Source organism: Sarcophilus harrisii, chromosome 4 (assembly GCF_902635505.1).
Source record: "Sarcophilus harrisii chromosome 4, mSarHar1.11, whole genome shotgun sequence".
NCBI classification, from domain to species: Eukaryota; Metazoa; Chordata; class Mammalia; order Dasyuromorphia; family Dasyuridae; genus Sarcophilus; species Sarcophilus harrisii.
The window spans coordinates 121980643-121999307 of NC_045429.1; the positions used below are offsets into that span (position 1 = coordinate 121980643).

An 18665-nucleotide genomic window follows, 5' to 3' on the forward strand; every position below is an offset into this window, starting at 1 on the left:
ATCTTCCCTAATGCCATAGTAAAGTTTCTATGGTTGGATTCTTTCCTCTTTGCCTGTTCCATTTGTGTGTGTGTGTGTGTGTGTTAACTCCTCTGATTCTAGGTTTAAGGGGACTGAAGTTTCATTTCAACTCTTCCCCCGAGTTAGAACCCAAATCAAAAGCTCCACCCTTCTTTAAGTGCCTTACAGCCAGCAGCATTCCTGCACCACTGCTTCTGTACTCACCTGGATGTGCCAGTTCCTTCTTACCCAGGGCTGTCTCATAATTGGGCCTGGTTTAACTAATTAATTGAGGTTTCCTCAGTCTTCCAGGATTCAGATCCCTATTCTCCATACTGAGGGAAAGTTCAGAACCCAACTAGCTCCAAGCTTCCCAATTTAATGTTTCTGTGGTTCTAGCATGGGTGTTTGCACTTTACCCAGTGTGGAGGTCATTATTCTATAGTCATTGAGTTGTTCCAGGAGGATCCCTACTCCAACCCAAGTAGTCTTTGTTTTTCACTAGTCTGTTTGCCCTGAGGCACACATTTGTTTTTTTTTTGGGGGGGGGGGGGGATTTGAAATTTTCTGACTATTGAGTTATCTTCCCAGAATCATTCCCAAGAGCCAATTCTTTTAAGTGTATTTCCACCTCAAATTTATTTGTTTTCTACCTCTATCTTGCCCCTACCCTCCACCCCCCACCCCCCATCCCTTGCGGCTTCCTGAAAAAATATGCATTCTTGACTTCTGTATTCTCAGAATTTATCATAGTGAGTAATGTTTGGGGAGTATGACTGAATTATAAGCAAATCAAAGCTTCCCTGGGCCTCAGTTTACTAATTTTTTAAAAACAGGAGTTTGCTCAGGGTTCTTCATAGTTTTGAGAACTAAATGAAAAGTTATGTAGAATATTTTTTACACACAAATATTAGCTATTATATACTGTGATAGCACTTAGTATTCAACAAAGAATTGCCAAGACTGTTTTGCGACATAAACTCTTAATAGAACCTAAATTTAAGAAAAAACCAAACACTTAAATACATACAAAGTTTATTAAAAATAGGTTGCAAGTGAAATACAGTAGAAATGGGAAACTACAGCAGTTTTGATGTCTTTTTCCATAATAATGCATAAACAATTATGAAAAGCACTTTTACATATATTCACATTTTATTTGAATGCCCAATGATGGCCAAATCCACTTTTGATTAAACCATTCATGGTTTCTAGATACGTACATACTTACATATAATATTATTATAGTATGTATAAACAGACATTTATATGGTGATTTTGTTGTGTTTTTACTAACCTTTTTTAGGTACTGGGAGGAAATATGTTAATTCATCCATAGCATTTAATTGTTCCTTAAGAAAAGTGCTGAATTTTTAGTCACTGTTAGGCTGTTAGTGTTCTCAAGATATTTGGGAGGGGCTTGCTTTTCCTGATTTTCTGACAAGAGAAGCATGCAAATCCTTCATAAACACTTTGAACCAGTTTACTTTCTTACTTCATATTGAACAGTTGAAATGGCAAAAGCACACTTTAAAATAAGATACTGAAAGATGTAAAAAATATTTACACCCAAATATTTCATTCATTTTCATGTATCATACAATTCTTATTAAAAGTGATTTTCTCCCCCTAAGGCAGTGAAAATCTCTACTCTTTAAATATGAAAGTGTGCATTTCCCCTTAATATATATTTATAAGAGAACAATATGGTACAGAAAAATCATATAAAACCCATATCAGGGTTATGTCACATAGAATTTGCTTGGAATCACAACAATATATATCATTTAACACTACACACTGAAAAACAAAACTCCTTATCCCCAACATCAGCTATATGACCCATAGCTGAAGAAATGACAGTGATGAAATACAATAACAATTTAAAATTAAATATGGCTATCATTGTGTGAAAAAATAGCTTGAACTGCCATAGTCTTATTTTTGATATTACAGTACATTAAAGGACACTGCAGGTGCCAGATGTGAAAACAAATTACTTAAAATTACTTCCTTCTCATATGTGAGATAGGTGATGGTTTTCTGGAAACACAAAATCTATTTCAATTACATAATTTTTACTTATCCAACAATAGTTGGGGCTTGAAATTTTATACTTTAATCTTCCCTTCTTGTTTATTCCTAGGTACCGGAAGCACAGTGATGCTTGTCATCTACTATATATCCTGTAGAATACTCAATTAAAAACATAAAAAAATTTGGTTCTAAGCTCTGAGTGAGAACACCATGAAGGCAACTTACCCATCTCTCTCTTCTTATTCTAAAACTACTCTGACATTTAAAAAAATATATTCCAAGTGACTACCTCCAAATATCTTCATTTTGTATCCATAAGAGGTCATTTGAATTTGACATGAGGTGGAATGATTTCTCAGGTGTGCATTCATTTTGCTTTAAATAGATTTATTTTAAATTATTATAGAGAATAATGACTATTAAGAGCTGAGGGTGCCCTAGTTGGTATTCTTTAGACACATGTGATATACATTAAATACTAGTATGTTATCTCTTCTGAGATGAAATCAAATCAGAGACAAATTCTCTTATAAAACAATGTATAAGCCTCAACAGACAGTGCACAGAATAGTTTGGGCAGTTCAAGCTATTTTCTCTCTCCCTCTGCTCAGCAGCTAAAACAGTGTTGTAAAAGATCAAAAAACAGAACCTCTGACGTATGCTACATGTTCAGTTTCAGAAGAGGGCAGGATGAAGAATTATTCCCTCTTAAAAAAAAAAAAGTTACCTTCATGTGATTCTTATCATTAAAATATAATTTTACAGTGCTTTTACAGTATAAACCACAGGGTTCTTGGTAAATAATCTTCCATGTACTGCAACATCTCTAAACCTCAATTAACAATTTAAGAAAGAGAGAAATCACAAAATTAATTTACAGAAAATAAGACTCCTCTCTTTCCACTCTTATAAATCCTATTTATTTGGAGAAATTCCAGCTATATCCAATAAGGTGCCTGCCTCCCCCACTCCTCTATTCCCTCCCACCCCCTCTTATTTTGTATTCAGTTCATTTTCCAGTTCTGTTAATTTCCTAGAAGCCTTTACTTTATTGGATACATCTTGGCCCTGAGAAAAGAGACGCTGACGTTCCTTGAATGTCAAATTTTCAGGGGCTCCAGAAACTCCGGGTAAATCTGCATCTTGGCTAAAATGGAAGAAAAATAATATTAAGTCTCAGGCACTTAGCAAAATGGTTCAGTTCTTAATACTGTAAGTAAGAATTTAAATTCTGGGGACCACGTGGAATTTCAAATTTTTCAAGAATTTTGGTTTTTATTGCAGTAGGGAATTGATCACAACAAAGGCTATTAAAGGCTGTATTTAGGCCTATGGAAAGAAAAAAAAATAAAGATATATTTTATTGTTCTTTATTACTTTTTCACTCCAATCTCAAAGTAAATCTGAATTATATGAGGATTTCTTCTTTGAAGAAGTCAAATAACTCATTTTTAACAACTAGGTAAATCCTGCAATGTTAAAAGGCTTAACTGTAGGATATTTTTTATTATGACATGACTTATAACATCCCAGAAGACTTCTGAGTGAATGGTTAAGAAAGCCTCCTTTTAGAGGAATGCTATATATGACTTTCCAATTAAATCTAAGTAGATCTTTCTTGCCAGTTGGCAAGAGAACATGACCAAAAAAAAAAAAAAAAAAGACAATGTTACTCCAGGCTTGTTCAAGCACCATATAACCTGTCTGCTCGCTGTCTGTTGTCTCCTTAGAACTTAACTTTTACCTCCACACCCACTGCCATGCAGGGACACTGGCCTCTTTGAGGCTTCTCGCTCAGGACATCCCATGTCCAGCCTCTAGGCATTTTTGCTGCCTGTTCCTCTCACCCGATTTCTTTCCTTTTCCTCTCCATAGCCTGGTTCTCTTGACTTCATTCAAGCCTCAGCTAAGGTTCCATCTTCTGCAAGAAGCCTTTCCCTGTACTACTTAATCCTTTTCGTGAGTCTACACCCAACTCAACATATCAGTAGTTTCTTTGTACACAAATTGCTCCCATTACACTGAGCTTCCTCAGAGCTGGGACTGTTGTTACTTTCTTTCTTTGCATCCCTATGCATTTGGCAAATAGTAGGCACTTTACAAGAGCTAGTTGTCTTTTTGAGACAATTTAACACTTAACAAAAGCTAGGTTTTTTGTTTTTTTTTGACAATGACATTAATACAACTTGTTTTCAGGTTAGCACACATCAGGGGCAATGTTATCTGAATGCTAAATAGTTAGGATCCTCTAGAGTAAATAAACTATTGTATACTTATTCTCCTATTTATAAGAGAACTCTAGGGAGTCTGATATGAGATTTATCTAAAATTATTTGTCAATATTGTCTAAGTCAATATATGATTTAGGAAAATGTTTACATGAATAAAACAAAAGTACAAAAAAAAAAAAAAAAACCCAATCTGCCATATTACAATAAATACACAAAGGTAGTATTAGCTTGATAAAAGAAAAGCAAGTATCATTTATGATAAGATATATTAAGATATAATATGTTTTAAATTTCAGTCAGCTTTACAAAAATAAAGGGAGAAAGCTTCAAGGACATACTCAATGACACAAAAGAAATTTCCTTTTTGGGAAAACTATTACACTTCACCTTTTAGATCTTTTCTCTCTTGGATCTCTATAAACCTCATGGACACCAACAACTGCTCCAGTAGACCCAGTGTAAGAGTTTGGTCCTTTTGCAAATGAACACAGAAAGAGAGAGAGAGATAAACAAACACATATGAAAGGGTTAAGAAATATATATTATTGTCAAAAAAAATTTACATTTTTATAATAAAGATGCAATGCTTCAGAAATAACCAGATCTTGGAATTACTGAACATGGCCCTTTTGAATAGTGCATGGAACATGGTTTGCAAATTTACATGTTTTGGTGATATGAACAATCCAAGTATCACATCCAAAGAGTTCTTTTAAAAACTAACTGGCTATTTGTGAGAAGCAATGTATTTTTAATTGTGGTATTAAGGGCAGGCCATAAATTCTTATGTTACCCACCCCTCTAATGGGCTTTGGGATCTTTGATTAAGGGAATATGTATATGCATGTATGTAAACACTGACTTTACACATGCACATATACATAAACTAAAAGAAATTAAATGTAAATTTCTTTAAAAGTTATTTAATGGGAAATTAACAAAAGCTAACAGAAATGTTCCTGATTGACATGAGTTCATGAGTTTTCTTCCTAAGCATCTATGCACTGGCTAAAAAAAAAAAAAAAAACAAAAAAAAAAACCTATTTAAATATTGTAACGACTAATTTTTCATTTCACAATATTATAAGTATGTTTTAAAGGACACTTAACACAAAACTTATAAAGTACTTTTATTAAATTAATTAAATAAATTGCCATTCACAATAAATTATTTGTTTTTTTTTATTTTTTTTATTTAATAGCCTTTTATAATAAATTATTTGTTAAAATAATTTATAATAAATCAAATAACAAATTAATTAAATAAATTTTATTTAATTAAATTAATAAATTAATTAGGTTATATATGTGTATATATTATATACATATGTATATGTCCATATACATACGTGTGTGTATCTCAACACAACTATTCAATACCAGAACTACATGAGAAAAAAGAAAACAATGGCAAGGCAAAATATAGCCCTTGCATAACCTACATTTGAGATATCCAGCATTCAAAAAGGGTATTAAATTTAAGGGCAGCTAGGTGGCACGGTGGATAGAGCACCAACCCTGTAGTCAGGAGGACCTGTGTTCAAATCTAGTTTCAGACATTTGACACTTCCTAGCTGTGTGACCCTGGGCAAGTCATTTAACCCCAATTGTTTCAGCAAAAAAAAAAAATTAATAATAATTTTTTTAAAAAAGAGGGGTATTAAATATTAGATTAAATAGCTCACCAAATTTTTTTCATTTATATTAATTAAATTTATTATGACTTGGATGTGTTGTGTAAAAAATGGAGAAATTTAAACATGCATCTCTTACTTAAAAATAAAAGATCAGTTTGCCATTATACTAATTGGTTACTCTTATCCAAAGAATTTTGAGTGAAAAATTCAGTTCTTCTGCAATTTCCAGTTTTCTAGCATTGCATCTTTATTTCTGATTTAGTTCAGTTCATTAAGAATTATTGGTTAGCTAAACCATTCTCATCAAAGACTCAAAAAACTCAATTCAATCTGAAATACTGCATTTTCAAAACCAACTGAAGTCAGGTACATAATGACACAACAGAAATTTCCTTTTTGGGAAATTTAAACAACTTGTCAAGAATACCATGCCAATTATCACCGTTCCAATTTGTTTCAATAAATAACTTTTTTTCTCAGAATACTGCATTATGTCTTATGAGTCTTGATTGAGAAGCAATGTTGGTTTCTTCCACTGATAGAAATGGCAATTTTTTAATACTTTCAGGTTCCACATTAATAATGACCCACATTATGTTCTAAGGTGAATATACAAAGTGATTCTGTACTTAGCATAATACAATTTTTAGAGATAATAATCACATTTAATAAAATCAGAAGTTAAATTCTCAATTGTTATATTGAAATCCTCTTTTATATCCTCATTCTGCAAACTACCCAGTGGAAGGAACTGAATGCAAGTTGCAAAAGCATGCTTTGGCAAAGTGTGCACAAATAACAGACAAAGACAGCTACAGAGATCTGCAGTGTAACAGCCATGAGTGAGATGGAGAGGTGTCAAAGTGGATGCACATGGCATTCTGCAGTTGGGGCAAGCAACTGTACTTTACGAAGAGAGTCTTCAGAGAAGCTTGAGCAACCAGAGATGCAGGGCATAACCTACCCCTATGTGATATTTTAAGTGTGAAATAAAATGAGGATTAGTGATATGACTAAAAGCTAAGAGGATTAAAAGGAGAAATCTAACTACAATATTCCTTAAGTGGTACCAAAACTCCAATTTAATCTGTGGTATTAATAAAGGTCATAATTTTGTTTCTAATTTGATAACTCTAATGTTCTTATTTAAACTATTATCATATATGAATGCTATGTGCAGAAGTTTAAAAATTCACAAGAAAGTTTAAATACTTAAAAATTTATTTTGACTACATTTCGAATCCTCAGTATCCAAGTGCCAATCTGAAAAATTCAGGATGAATTTGTCCAAAACTGATTTACATTAGTAGAAGCCACAGTCATTGTGGCTATATCCTTCATGAACTATATCTGAGGTAACTAAAAGCAGAAGTAAATTTCTTAATTTTGAAGTTAATTCTTTGTCTTCATGAGAAGCTTTATATTGGGTCCCAATGCACTATGCTTGCTGTCCAGAAAAATCTCATAAAACTTTACTGAATATGAGGAAAAATTCTTTATATTTATCATCAGAATCCCAATTTCCTTTAGGTAATAAAACCAGACTAAATAACTTTTGTCAATCCTTTACACTATTGAATATAAAATATTTAAAATTTTTCTCTAAACTTTGTGTTTCTGAGAGCTTCCAAGTCTTGGTACAATCAGAAGTATCGTAGTATTTACTCTACAGTCAACTACATGTGTTACAGTAAATACAACTATGTCTCTAGTAAGATCTTCTGATTATCTGTGATATACTAAGAATAAAAAGATACAATGTGAAAAGTGACCAGTTAGGAAAGAGATGAATTGAAAGAAAAACATTTCAATGAGGAAGAGGTTTTCTGACTCCCCTGTCATGAAGCAGCCTGCATTATTGTTGGGATAGCCAAGATGGTGCTATCTCCCTATGCCAAGAAAATCCCAGGGCACTGTTTTATGTACCAGTTTTCAAAAACATACAAGAGTCATTCATAGGCCAAATGCGCCTGGCATTTTAGTCAGAATGAAGAGTCCTTCTACCTTGAGTGAAGTAATAAAAGCCTTAATACAAATGCTTGCAGTACTAGCAAAAAAGTACTACAGAAAGTATATATGTCCCCAAAATGCATGAAAAAGGTGCTCATTTCACCAACTATCAGAATTATTTAGAGATAAAGAATGAAAGCCAAGACCAACAGTACTTCAAACAGATTATGGAGTAATTGAGAAAGATTGTCTTCATTTGATCAAAGATGTGAATTTTTAAAGCATAAAAAGAATTGAATAGAATTGAAACATTTGTGAAAAAGAAAATTCACACAGACATTACATTTGAAGTTAGAGGGAGATCACCATGCTGAGATCAGTGATCAGGTGAAATCAAAATCACAAAATAAGTGATCATCTATATCTACATTATCACAGTGGGAAGTATGCAGAGAGATTTCCAAATATGTAGAAAGGAAGAAGATTTGGTCTTTCAGTTTTGTTTCTTATCTCTACCTTTTGAGTTGCTGGGATGGTAGAAACTTGGTTTTTTTGGTGGGGGAGGGGGCTGGCCTGTTTTGTAAGCAGTACTGTTGGCATTGACCGAGGGTAGCTGGAATGAGTTGGAAAGATAGATGCCATCGGAGACGGGGCGCGGCTGACAGCAGGGCTGCTGTGGCTTAAGGGCGGCAGGAGGGAAGTCCCCATAAGATTTTCTCGTGCAGGAGTACTTATCCTGACCTGCTAGACTGGAGTCCTCCTCCTCCTCCTCCTCCTCATTGTATGCAACAAACTTGGCAGTGTATACCGTGTCAGGGGAGAGGACCTGTGTTTTGAGGTAAGAGGTGTTTCGTTGAGGTGGGGGAGGAGGAGCGTTAGATGAAGGGGGTGGGGGTGGGAGTTCATAGTCCCGTGGAAGTGGCGGTCTGTACAGACCAGGCTCGTCAGGCTCCAGCAGCCTCCGCTCTGCCTCATCATGCTGTCGGCGCCTTTCAGCCTCCAAACGGTTGTAATACCCTTCCTCCTGTCGCCTCTGTAGGCGGGAATAAACAAAGGTGAGAAGATTAGACAAGGAAGAAACAGGAATTAGACCCAACTATGGCCTCACAGGGCATTTTTAAAATTATCCAAACTGAATCCATTTAGTAATGTAAACAACACATTAATTATAAAAATGGTCTGATCATCCTGGAGATCTTGTTCTCTGAAATATAACAGAGTTTCTACATTTCTGGGGAGTACTGAAAGACCCATCAGAGTCATATCTAGCCCCATCACTCTTGTTCTTCTATTCATTTGCAAGAGAGCATTTCTAACTAAAGCATAAATATCAACTTACCTGCTGTTGTAAATACTTAAAAATAAAATAAAATAAAAAAGCCCAAAACAACTTAGAGAGGAAAAGCTCCTATAAAATAGGCTATTGTTAAGGCTCTAATAAATGACATTTTAGGAGGCATTGACACTTAAGCTATTTTCCATGAAGCCCAAGTAAAATTCAGATTTACAACTATTTTTGGAAATAACATTTCTTAAAACTAAGACATCTGGCTTACCTCCTGTTTTTCAAAGGACATTTAATAGAAAAAAAAAAAAGTGAATTGAAAAGACATAATATGTCCCCATTCCGCCTCCCCCCCCCAAGTAAACAACACATGCTTTCCACAATTCTTAATTCATATTTCAAAACTTAACATACTCCCCTAATAGACAGACAATGAAAGTTAGGCATCAATAGCAACAGAACAAGATATTTGAATATGTTGACACACATGATACATTTTTTTGACATACATCTGCACAGACTGTAATTGACAGTGTGTGTTAATGAAATTAGCTATTTTCACAATTAAAATTATAATAGCACATTTTCTTAAAGATTGACAAAAGTTTCAAAGAAGGACAAGCGAAGGTGAAAAAGGGAAAGAGTGTTTAGATTATTTTTGAAACAAAAGTTGTATCCTTTAGCTTGGAAAACTTTTCAGTACTAGATATTGAAAAAACAAATACTTTCCAAACTCATTTTTTACCAAAGACTCTAGGATTCCTTTGGCACAGGAATAAAACTTATAGTTTTCTTTTTCATTTCTTTATGCCTGTTTTTCATGGCATAGAAAAATGCTTCGATTTCGAAATACCTAAACAGATTATCTCTCAAAAAATATATGTCAATCTCTGATGTTCCCTTTAATGTATTAATAATAGCCTCTTCTCATCTCTAATAAACAATAGTTATCTCTAGGAGCTAACAGACTCAAGTTGAGGAAATAATGCAGCAAAGCATTTTATCTTATCCTCACATGGCAAAATATTCCTAGAGAAATCATCAAATTCAGTATTATACCTATACATATTAAGCTATCACTAAGAGTCCTAATGAGTTAGTTTGCTATCTGTCAATATTTTAAAATAGACAAGCTATTCTAACAATCATCTAGGAGAAACTCAGTAAGTATTCACTAGCTTCCATCTTTTACTTAACCAAGATGCAAGTTAATTTCTAGCAAAATTTCAGATGGTTTTTGAGATACAATATCTCACAAGCAGATATAATTGCATGACACAAGGAAACTTTATTCTAACCAACAAATGACAATCTTTTTCTACAACAAAGCAAAGTCATTGATTTTGGACAACTTTAGTATAACATACTTCCAACGCCCAGTTTCACTGGTCCATAATCAAATATAGCAGTAGTTGCTAAAATACAATTGCAGTCAACATATTTAAAAGCTAGAGGATGCATATTTCAAAACCAAAGTCTTGGTCAATATAATTTATCCTAATGCTTCCTCTCTAATTGTGCAATATTCTGAAACTAAACCTACAGACTATCTTTTGGCAAATCTCTAGACTATTACAACTTTGTACCTAAAGCAGATGAAGCTCTTGGTAGTTGTATAAGTTTTACTGAAGGTTTTTTTTTTTTTTTTTGTCTTGAAGTATACAAGATAGTCGAGTTAGCACTGAATTGAAAACAGCCAAAAAAGGGAATTCCATGGATAGCACAAGACCACAAATTTCCAGAATGCTGACTGGTTCTGGTTTTGCAAGTCTGAATTCCTTTGGCCTGTAGTTCTTATATGACCATCAGTTTCCATTTACAAATATAAATTGATTATAATAAGAACTAGTCTTGAATGCTTGCTCTTTGAGAATATCCCACAAGCTGTTTGGATCCACCACAAAATATTTATCATAAATGTTAAGAGAGAGTGAAGGCCTATAACGGACATGAATCATCTATTTCAATATAACAAGCATGGTTCCTTTATGGCATTTTCTTCAACTCTCTTTTAAATGACTATTCCAATGATTTTATTTTTTGACTGCTTCATGTTTTAAGAGATTCCATTTTGACAAACTATTTCCTGAGAATTACTTTATTTTGTATTTCCTACTAATATACTTCATTGTACCAATGAAGAAATGGTGAATGATCATAGATATTGAGTTTTCCTCACATGAAGTTGTGAGAATCAGAGGCGTCTTAGAAGGAAAGAGACAAAGAAAACAGCTTCTCCAAAATCACATACAGCAACAAGCAGTGATCTTAGAACAAACCAAACAGTGCAAAAGTGGTGGTTAGAACCTCTCTTACATCAAAGGGCTTCAGTGAAAGGAAGAAATACTTATTTTAAAATTAAGCTACTCATAAGAGCACAAGATGCAAAGAAACCAAAATCTGAACAATGTAAGAATTCCCATTTCCTGAGAATATGTGTTAAAATTCTTTACTACTTTAAACTGTAATTCAAAGGAAAGGGTTGCTTGAGCGAAACAGTATCTGGAAATCAACAAATACTTTTGGGGGAGGGGGAGAACTAAGCAGATTAGCATTCTGAAATTAAATAAATTTCTCTTTCAATTTTCTTTAAGTCATTGTTTCTTTGAATAGAATAAGATCTCCAGCATTAAGATTGTGTTAAGTCAGCAAATTAAACTTTTTCATGTTCAATAAATAAAAATATTCTAACAAATATCACCACTACAACAACACACTATTTAGTTTCAGATACTGGGTTATAAGCCCAAGGTTAAATGGATTCTTTAGACAGAGGCCCCTTGCTGAATAGATCAAGTATTGGAGTTCAAGTGCTTGAGAGAGATAAAGGAGCTTGGAGACAAAGTTCAGAAGAGAGGTAGGTGGAGCCAGACTGGGTTAAAAGTTTTTAGTCCAATAATAAAAGTTGGGAATCCAGGCCCTGTTTTTGTCATGTGCATCTTAGGGATATGTAATCTCTATCTCCCTTTGCCCAGGCCAAACACTTAGGTTTGGGATAAGTTGGTAATTTCTAGCCGCCCTCAGAGGACCATAACCTTTTCTTCAGCATCTCGCTTTGCTCGCTCCTCCTCTTGGCGCCGACGATCTTCTTCCTGTCTGGCCCTATCTTCTGCTTCTCGTTTCCGTATCTCTTCTAATTGTTGTTGACGTCTCCGTTCTTCATCCTGTAACTAACAAAGATTTAACTTTAATTTGTGTGAAACCTACTGTTCCAGGACAAGACAAAAGAAGCCCATAATCAAGATGTATCACATATACACACCAAAATCGGAAACAACATACCAGATTAAAATCAGTGAGGCAGGACAGTGGTAAATTATTTTAGATAATTTTAAATAATCTTTCAAACTTTAGTCTCATAACCATAATTTTTATTGTATATGTTTTTGGTGATAGAAAAATCAATAGCAGTGAGGAAGAAAATTACAAAAAATTTCATATTGCATTAAATGAGTACTCAGAAGTTAAAAAGTGACTTCCCCAAGTGCATATCAAGCTGAGTGTTATAGAGCTGAGATGAGAAAGTAAGTTGCATGACTTCTCTAAAATTCTAAATATTGATGCTCTTTGGCATTTCGTTACTAAATACTGGGTGACTCAAAAATCTTTTGGGATAGCCCAATTTTTTTATTTATAAGAAATTATGCAAGAACTTAAAAAGAGATTAACATAAATATTTTAAGTGGTATGGTGTGCCAGAACAACAGCAACAACAACAACAACAATAACAACAATAACAACAACAACAACGAATATAGAATAAGAAATCTTTCTAATCTAAGCATTGCCCTTTATTGAGGTATGTGATTATGGGCAACTCGTGGCATCTCTTGGTCTGTTTTCTCCTCTGTAAAATGAAGTTGGGCTAAATTATCTCTCTAAGGTCTCATTCACGTCTAAAACTTTCTGATCTTAGGATTTCACTAAAGTTTTATTTCTTATACATATATTCCTTTCTACATACAAGTTGCTTTCCAATCACATAAAATTATTAAGTGATTGTATTAATTCCAATCACATAAAAGATTTTAAAAACCCAATTAAGCATATTTTTGGCAAAACCTAACTAAGATGAGAAATCAGAGATATTTTTCCTTTATATTACTATTTAAACATAAAAATATTTCTTTTGTCAAATGGTAAATTTATTTATATTAAGAGGCCCACACAAATTAAGACAAATGTGAATAAAGGTGTCGTTCCATGTGGAATGCATACATTCCCATAAAATATGATAAGAGAATTTTCACATATAAAATCTGGTTTCCCCAATGATATCCACTCTGAAAATCAGAAATCAAACTCTATTTGGAATCAAGTATGTGGATATACACTCATACCTATAATTGCTAAAAATAAATTGTGAGAAGCAGAGCTGCTATCTTGGAGCAATTTACCCTCTTTTTGTAACACTTTTTCAATTTTGTGATCATATTCTTTGACACCAGTGTCTTTTTAATACTAATTTAATATCACATAAATTTCAGTCTTCAGTCTCCAAAATCTTTTTTTAGAGAATTTTGGTCCTCTCCCTTTGGACATTAGACAACATATAGCCAAAAGATGATTTTCTTCAGATTATATTTCTTGAACTTGAGGCTTCAGGATATATGAAATAAATAAACACACACACACACACACACTTTAAAATGGTGCCAATATTTATAGGCTAAAAGATATAGAAGTTAAAGGGATCTTTCAAGGTCATCCAGTCCAACTCTTTTTTTCTTTTCTTTTAGTTAAGGAAACTGAATCCCAGAAAGGTAAAAATACATGTCAAAAACATTTTTTGCAACACATTTACAACAAGTTGCATATTGATATGGTTAATTCAAATTTATATTGTTAAACTTAACATATGATATCTGATCACTTGGTTCTGTTACACTAAAAAATGTTCAAATATTGTTCAGTTGTTGACTATAAAAACATCAAGAAGAAAAAAATCTATCTTCATTTTAATTTCAAGAGAGTGAAGGAATTTACCTAATTGGATGTTGAGCAATTTGCATTAACCTGAATAAACTATTGGTTTAATAATCCTTTTAATGATAGTGAAATTTTAGTATTTAGTGAAATAGTATAATGCTGAAATTGCCATTAAACTCAATTATTAATGAAATTGTCAATAGTAAAATTTTAAATTTCAACTTCTGTAGTATGATAAAACAAACAAAAAACTTCCCCTTCTTACTGAGGTCTGGCTAAAAATACTTTAAAAAGGAGAGTAAAAAATTCACCTTTAACATAACCCTTTTTACACTTTAATACTCCAACAGATTCCAGTGATGTGGGAGTTTCCACCAACAATGCACATTAAGACCTATCCACTCCTATATATATTCTGTGTGACACCTCCTATTTGTTTCCCCAATTCATCACAACCAAAATATGGAAGCCACTCCTCAAATGCCATTGAATATCAGCACCATCACATTTTAATATCAGCAATAACAAAAACAATCTTGTTAAAACCCCAAATTAAATAATTATGTCTTTTCCTAATCCCAGACAAAAATGATTATCAAAGAGATTATATGACAATAGCTTACTCCTCAGTTTAGCCAAACATGGATCTAAAAACTACTAGGAAAACCGACTTTTAAATTCTAACAAAATGAGTCTGTAATTAAGCACAATTTAAGATAGAGAAAGGACAATGATTAGTAAAACTGGTCTTTGGGATTAAAATATATAGGTATCTTCATCAATCTCTATCAATAATCTCAAAATCAATCTAAGTAATCTCTATCAACCAAATCAAATCTAATTAATCAAATATGAGAAACTTTGTCCTTTAGGAAAACAGCATGGAAATCCTAATTAAAAGGAAATTGCTACATCAGTTATTAATGGTATTAAAAATGCAGGAAAAAGAGGAATTTTATGAGGAAAATGAAAACAAGATATTCTATTATTAAACTCTTCCTACTGGATATTACACAATGGGGATCAAGTTCATCTTAAAACTCATACTTAGTTTATTTTTCAGAAAAAGAATAAAAGTCCTATTGACATTTTAGATTTTGTAACAGGTTCTTTTCAAAACAGTACAACTCAGATGATACTATTAGCTAAATGGCAAACAAAACTTTTGGGGATACCAAAATAATAACCAATATTGATAAAGATATAGAGATACAAACATTCCTTGATTTTACATCATATTTTAGTCCTTGGAAAATGAGGTGAAAGCCAGTCATGTATATTAAGGATTCTTTATAATTTCTGAATTCTAAGACGCTAATGGCCACTAAACTATGTTGTACAATCATGACTCTTCAAAGAACCCTCTTCAAATATTGTGACTTTGTAAAAGGGTGTAGGTGTAGATATTTATTCTAATCTCCTTTAAATCTATAGGTTTTCCTACAAAAACAAATATATCTCATATTATAAATTCTATGAAATTTAGTGGCTCTTTCCTTTCTTGCCATAGCTATTTGTTTGTGTCAGTATCACACTTATAAAACTTTAATTTTTAGGAATGTGATAAATGATAATGGCTTCAGGACTAGCTCTTAAGCTTTGTGTGTATGTGTTTTTACTAACTGTAAACAATATTCAAAAATAGCTAGTGGTCTTAAGTGGTTATTCAGTCCCATTCTAACCTAATCAAACTACTTTGAGGCCAATCTTTCAATATCACAGTAAGAATCATACAAACAAACCTGCACAAGAAAATCCCCTTGGGCTCCTGGTGCATGTTCTTGCTTGGATTACACCCTCAAGAGCCAACATTTATTGAGTGCCTCCTCTGGACCAGATGTAGTACACTAAGTACTTACATAAAGGAGCCTACTTATGTTCAATCACATGTGCAAAAGAATGCAATCAATTACTTGAAAATGCCTTTTTCTTGACTTTTAGAAAACTTTGTGACTTTGCCTTCCCAGTATACCTTTCCAGAATACATCTAGGAGTACTCCAGTCTCCCTGCTGTTTCCTTTCCATCTTCTGGCTACATTTTCACTGGCTGTTGTTCATGCTTTCAATTTTCTCCTTTCTTACCTCTGCCTTTTGTCTTGCTTCATGTAAAATAAAATTTAATGTCCTGCAATACATCTTCCTAAGCCCTCTTTAATTTTAGTGCCTTCTCGCTGAAATCATGTCCAGTTTATACATGTTTCCATGTTGTCTCCCACATCAGAATGTGAGATCCTTGAGGCAGGGAATGCTTTTGTCTTTACTTGTACCCTAGGTGCATAGAAGATATTTAATTAATGCTTATTGATTCAATTTTTATTGAGAAAAAAAGCTATAGAATTCTTGGGATATCTGGTGATATGGAATATCAAAAAAATTAGGCAGATCACAAACTTAGGGTTTTTTTTTTTTAAGGTTTTGTTTTACTTTTGTTAACTTCTAAACAAAAGCCCAGTTATTACTACTAATATTTCATAAAATCTTTTAAAACTGCACACTAGAAAAAATTTAGGTTCAGCTATTTAACTTGTATTTAGAAAAACTATTATTTATTAACTATTTTAAAAGCTTTTACAGATTAGTTATTTTTATATAGTCTTACAGAATGTTTTCTAGAATGTTAACATATAAGTTATTTCTAGGAAACATGCTTCTTAGAATATAATATATTGTGCTGATAGAACTAACACAATTTTCCTTGGTTCAAAATGAAAAGGCAGAGAGTACAAGGGGCATGCGAATTGCATGAAAGACAGCTAAGTTCCAATGTTATAAGCACCCCACTAGGGGGGAAAAATGCTTCTTCAGGGAAAGGACCATTTCAGATTTGTATTTGCATCCTCACACCCTAACATAAGGACCTAGCACGAAGTAAATACTTTATGATATGAACTGGAAAGAAACAAAGATGAGAAATTTCTATTTTAATTGCATATGAAATTACAATGTTCCCAAGTGAAATTTAGAGATTAGATATGTAATTTTCAGATAGCAAATTATTTACCAGAAAAATTTTTCAAAAACACTTGGGTGAGTTTTATCCCAAAGGGGAAAAAGAAGTTTAATTTGGACATGGGTTCTTTGCATAAAGACTTGAAACCTCTAGAATTTAAAAAACAAAATGAAAATATATTTTCCTTAAAAAAACAAAAAAAAAAACAACAAAAAAAAACCCACCCACACAAAATGTGATTAGTCACATTACATATCCTAAATGAGAATTTATAAAAATGTGTTATTAAACTATTTTCTTCCTAAGACATATGACAGACTCAAGATATGGCTTGAGACATTTATTTTAGAGGTAAGACCATTGTGATATATATATTTTGTTACAAGAGTCTTGCTTTTAAAATTCAAGAGGATATGGAAAAGAAAATAGAAGCTGTGCAAGGCTTAAAGTGATATATGCTAGGTATTATCATAATTATTTTTAAATTTATTAATATAAAATTTAAACAAAAGAGTAATGATCTTTATAGAATCTAGAAAAAGAAGGTCCAGAAAAAGCAATTTCTAATACTTATCTTTTTGAACAAGGGAGAATTTTTTCTATTTTTTATACACCAGCAAGGAATGTTCAATAATAGTCATAATTATTCAAATGTGTTGAATAGTATGAATGATACATGCCACATGATAAATTTCGTTTCTTTTTATTACACATGTACCAACGAAACAATTGTCTGATTGCTAATTTAATGTCAGTATGAAAGGAAAGTTTGAATGGCATACATTTTCTAATATTTCTAATGTTCTTAGCACATACATGCTTTATTCTAAATTAACTAAGTACAATAATGATTTGTATTAGTTTTCTGAGTTTTGTTAGTGTTTTAGTTAGACCTTTTTTTAAAAAAATATATCCTTTGTTTTAGGCATTTTGATAGGCAGTAGGGATAAAAAGATGAAACTTTAAAAATATCTGCCCTCAAGGACAGGATAATAGCATGTACACAGATTACATATGCATAAAATATTTACAAAGCTATTTTGAGGAGAAAGACCACTCAGAAGAAGTTGGAGGGGGAGGATCAAAAAAGGACTTTAGGTAAGAGTTGGCTATTGATTTGTACTTTGAAAGAAGCTAGGGATTCTGAGTAGAAACAGTATTCCACTGATAATAAATACCTTTTATTAGGGCAACCTGTCCAGTTAACTGATTTCCCAAAACATTAACAACCATTGAATGAACTGATAAAATTGGGTTTTTGAATTTACAAAGCTAAGAAGTAAATCCTAGATTCATGGTAGTATTCCATATGTCATCAAGACATAAATAACAATGAAATTTTATATCAATGACCAATTAGTATATCAAGTGTTTGTTATAGATCCTCAAAACTGTGGCTAAGATAAAAGATTCAATTCAAAGATATATAAATGATGATCTGATTATGATTTCACTTCACGGATAAGACATATTAATTTGATAATTAGTATTATTAATCTTAAATTGGTAGAAATATAAATTCTTTAGCATGACTGGGATGTTAGAATGAATTTTTTTTTTTGAGAGAAAAATCAATGAAGTATTTTTAGTTTATTTCACTAAATCGGTATGGTTGTTAAAATGAACTAAAAACCACAAGCTATTAT

The 18665-nt window shown here is 32.6% G+C and overlaps 1 protein-coding gene across 23 annotated transcripts in view; it reads right to left on the reverse strand.

The window, feature by feature from the left end:
- Nucleotides 1-1018: 1018 nt before the first annotated feature.
- The window catches only part of AFDN (afadin, adherens junction formation factor), a 154762-nt gene continuing 137115 nt past the window's right edge, over nucleotides 1019-18665 (reverse strand). For 10 of the 23 annotated variants that reach the window (XM_031937483.1, XM_031937474.1, XM_031937471.1 and 7 more), the window contains 4 exons: nucleotides 12176-12310; nucleotides 8372-8888; nucleotides 4656-4740; nucleotides 1019-3184 (listed from right to left, as the gene is read on the reverse strand). In XM_031937483.1, coding sequence (XP_031793343.1) covers nucleotides 3031-3184; nucleotides 4656-4740; nucleotides 8372-8888; nucleotides 12176-12310 — 891 coding nt within the window. In that variant the 3' untranslated portion in view covers nucleotides 1019-3030. The remainder of the gene's footprint in view (nucleotides 3185-4655; nucleotides 4741-8371; nucleotides 8889-12175; nucleotides 12311-18665) is intronic. The other 13 variants (XM_031937486.1, XM_031937485.1, XM_031937489.1 and 10 more) reach the window with 4 other exon arrangements.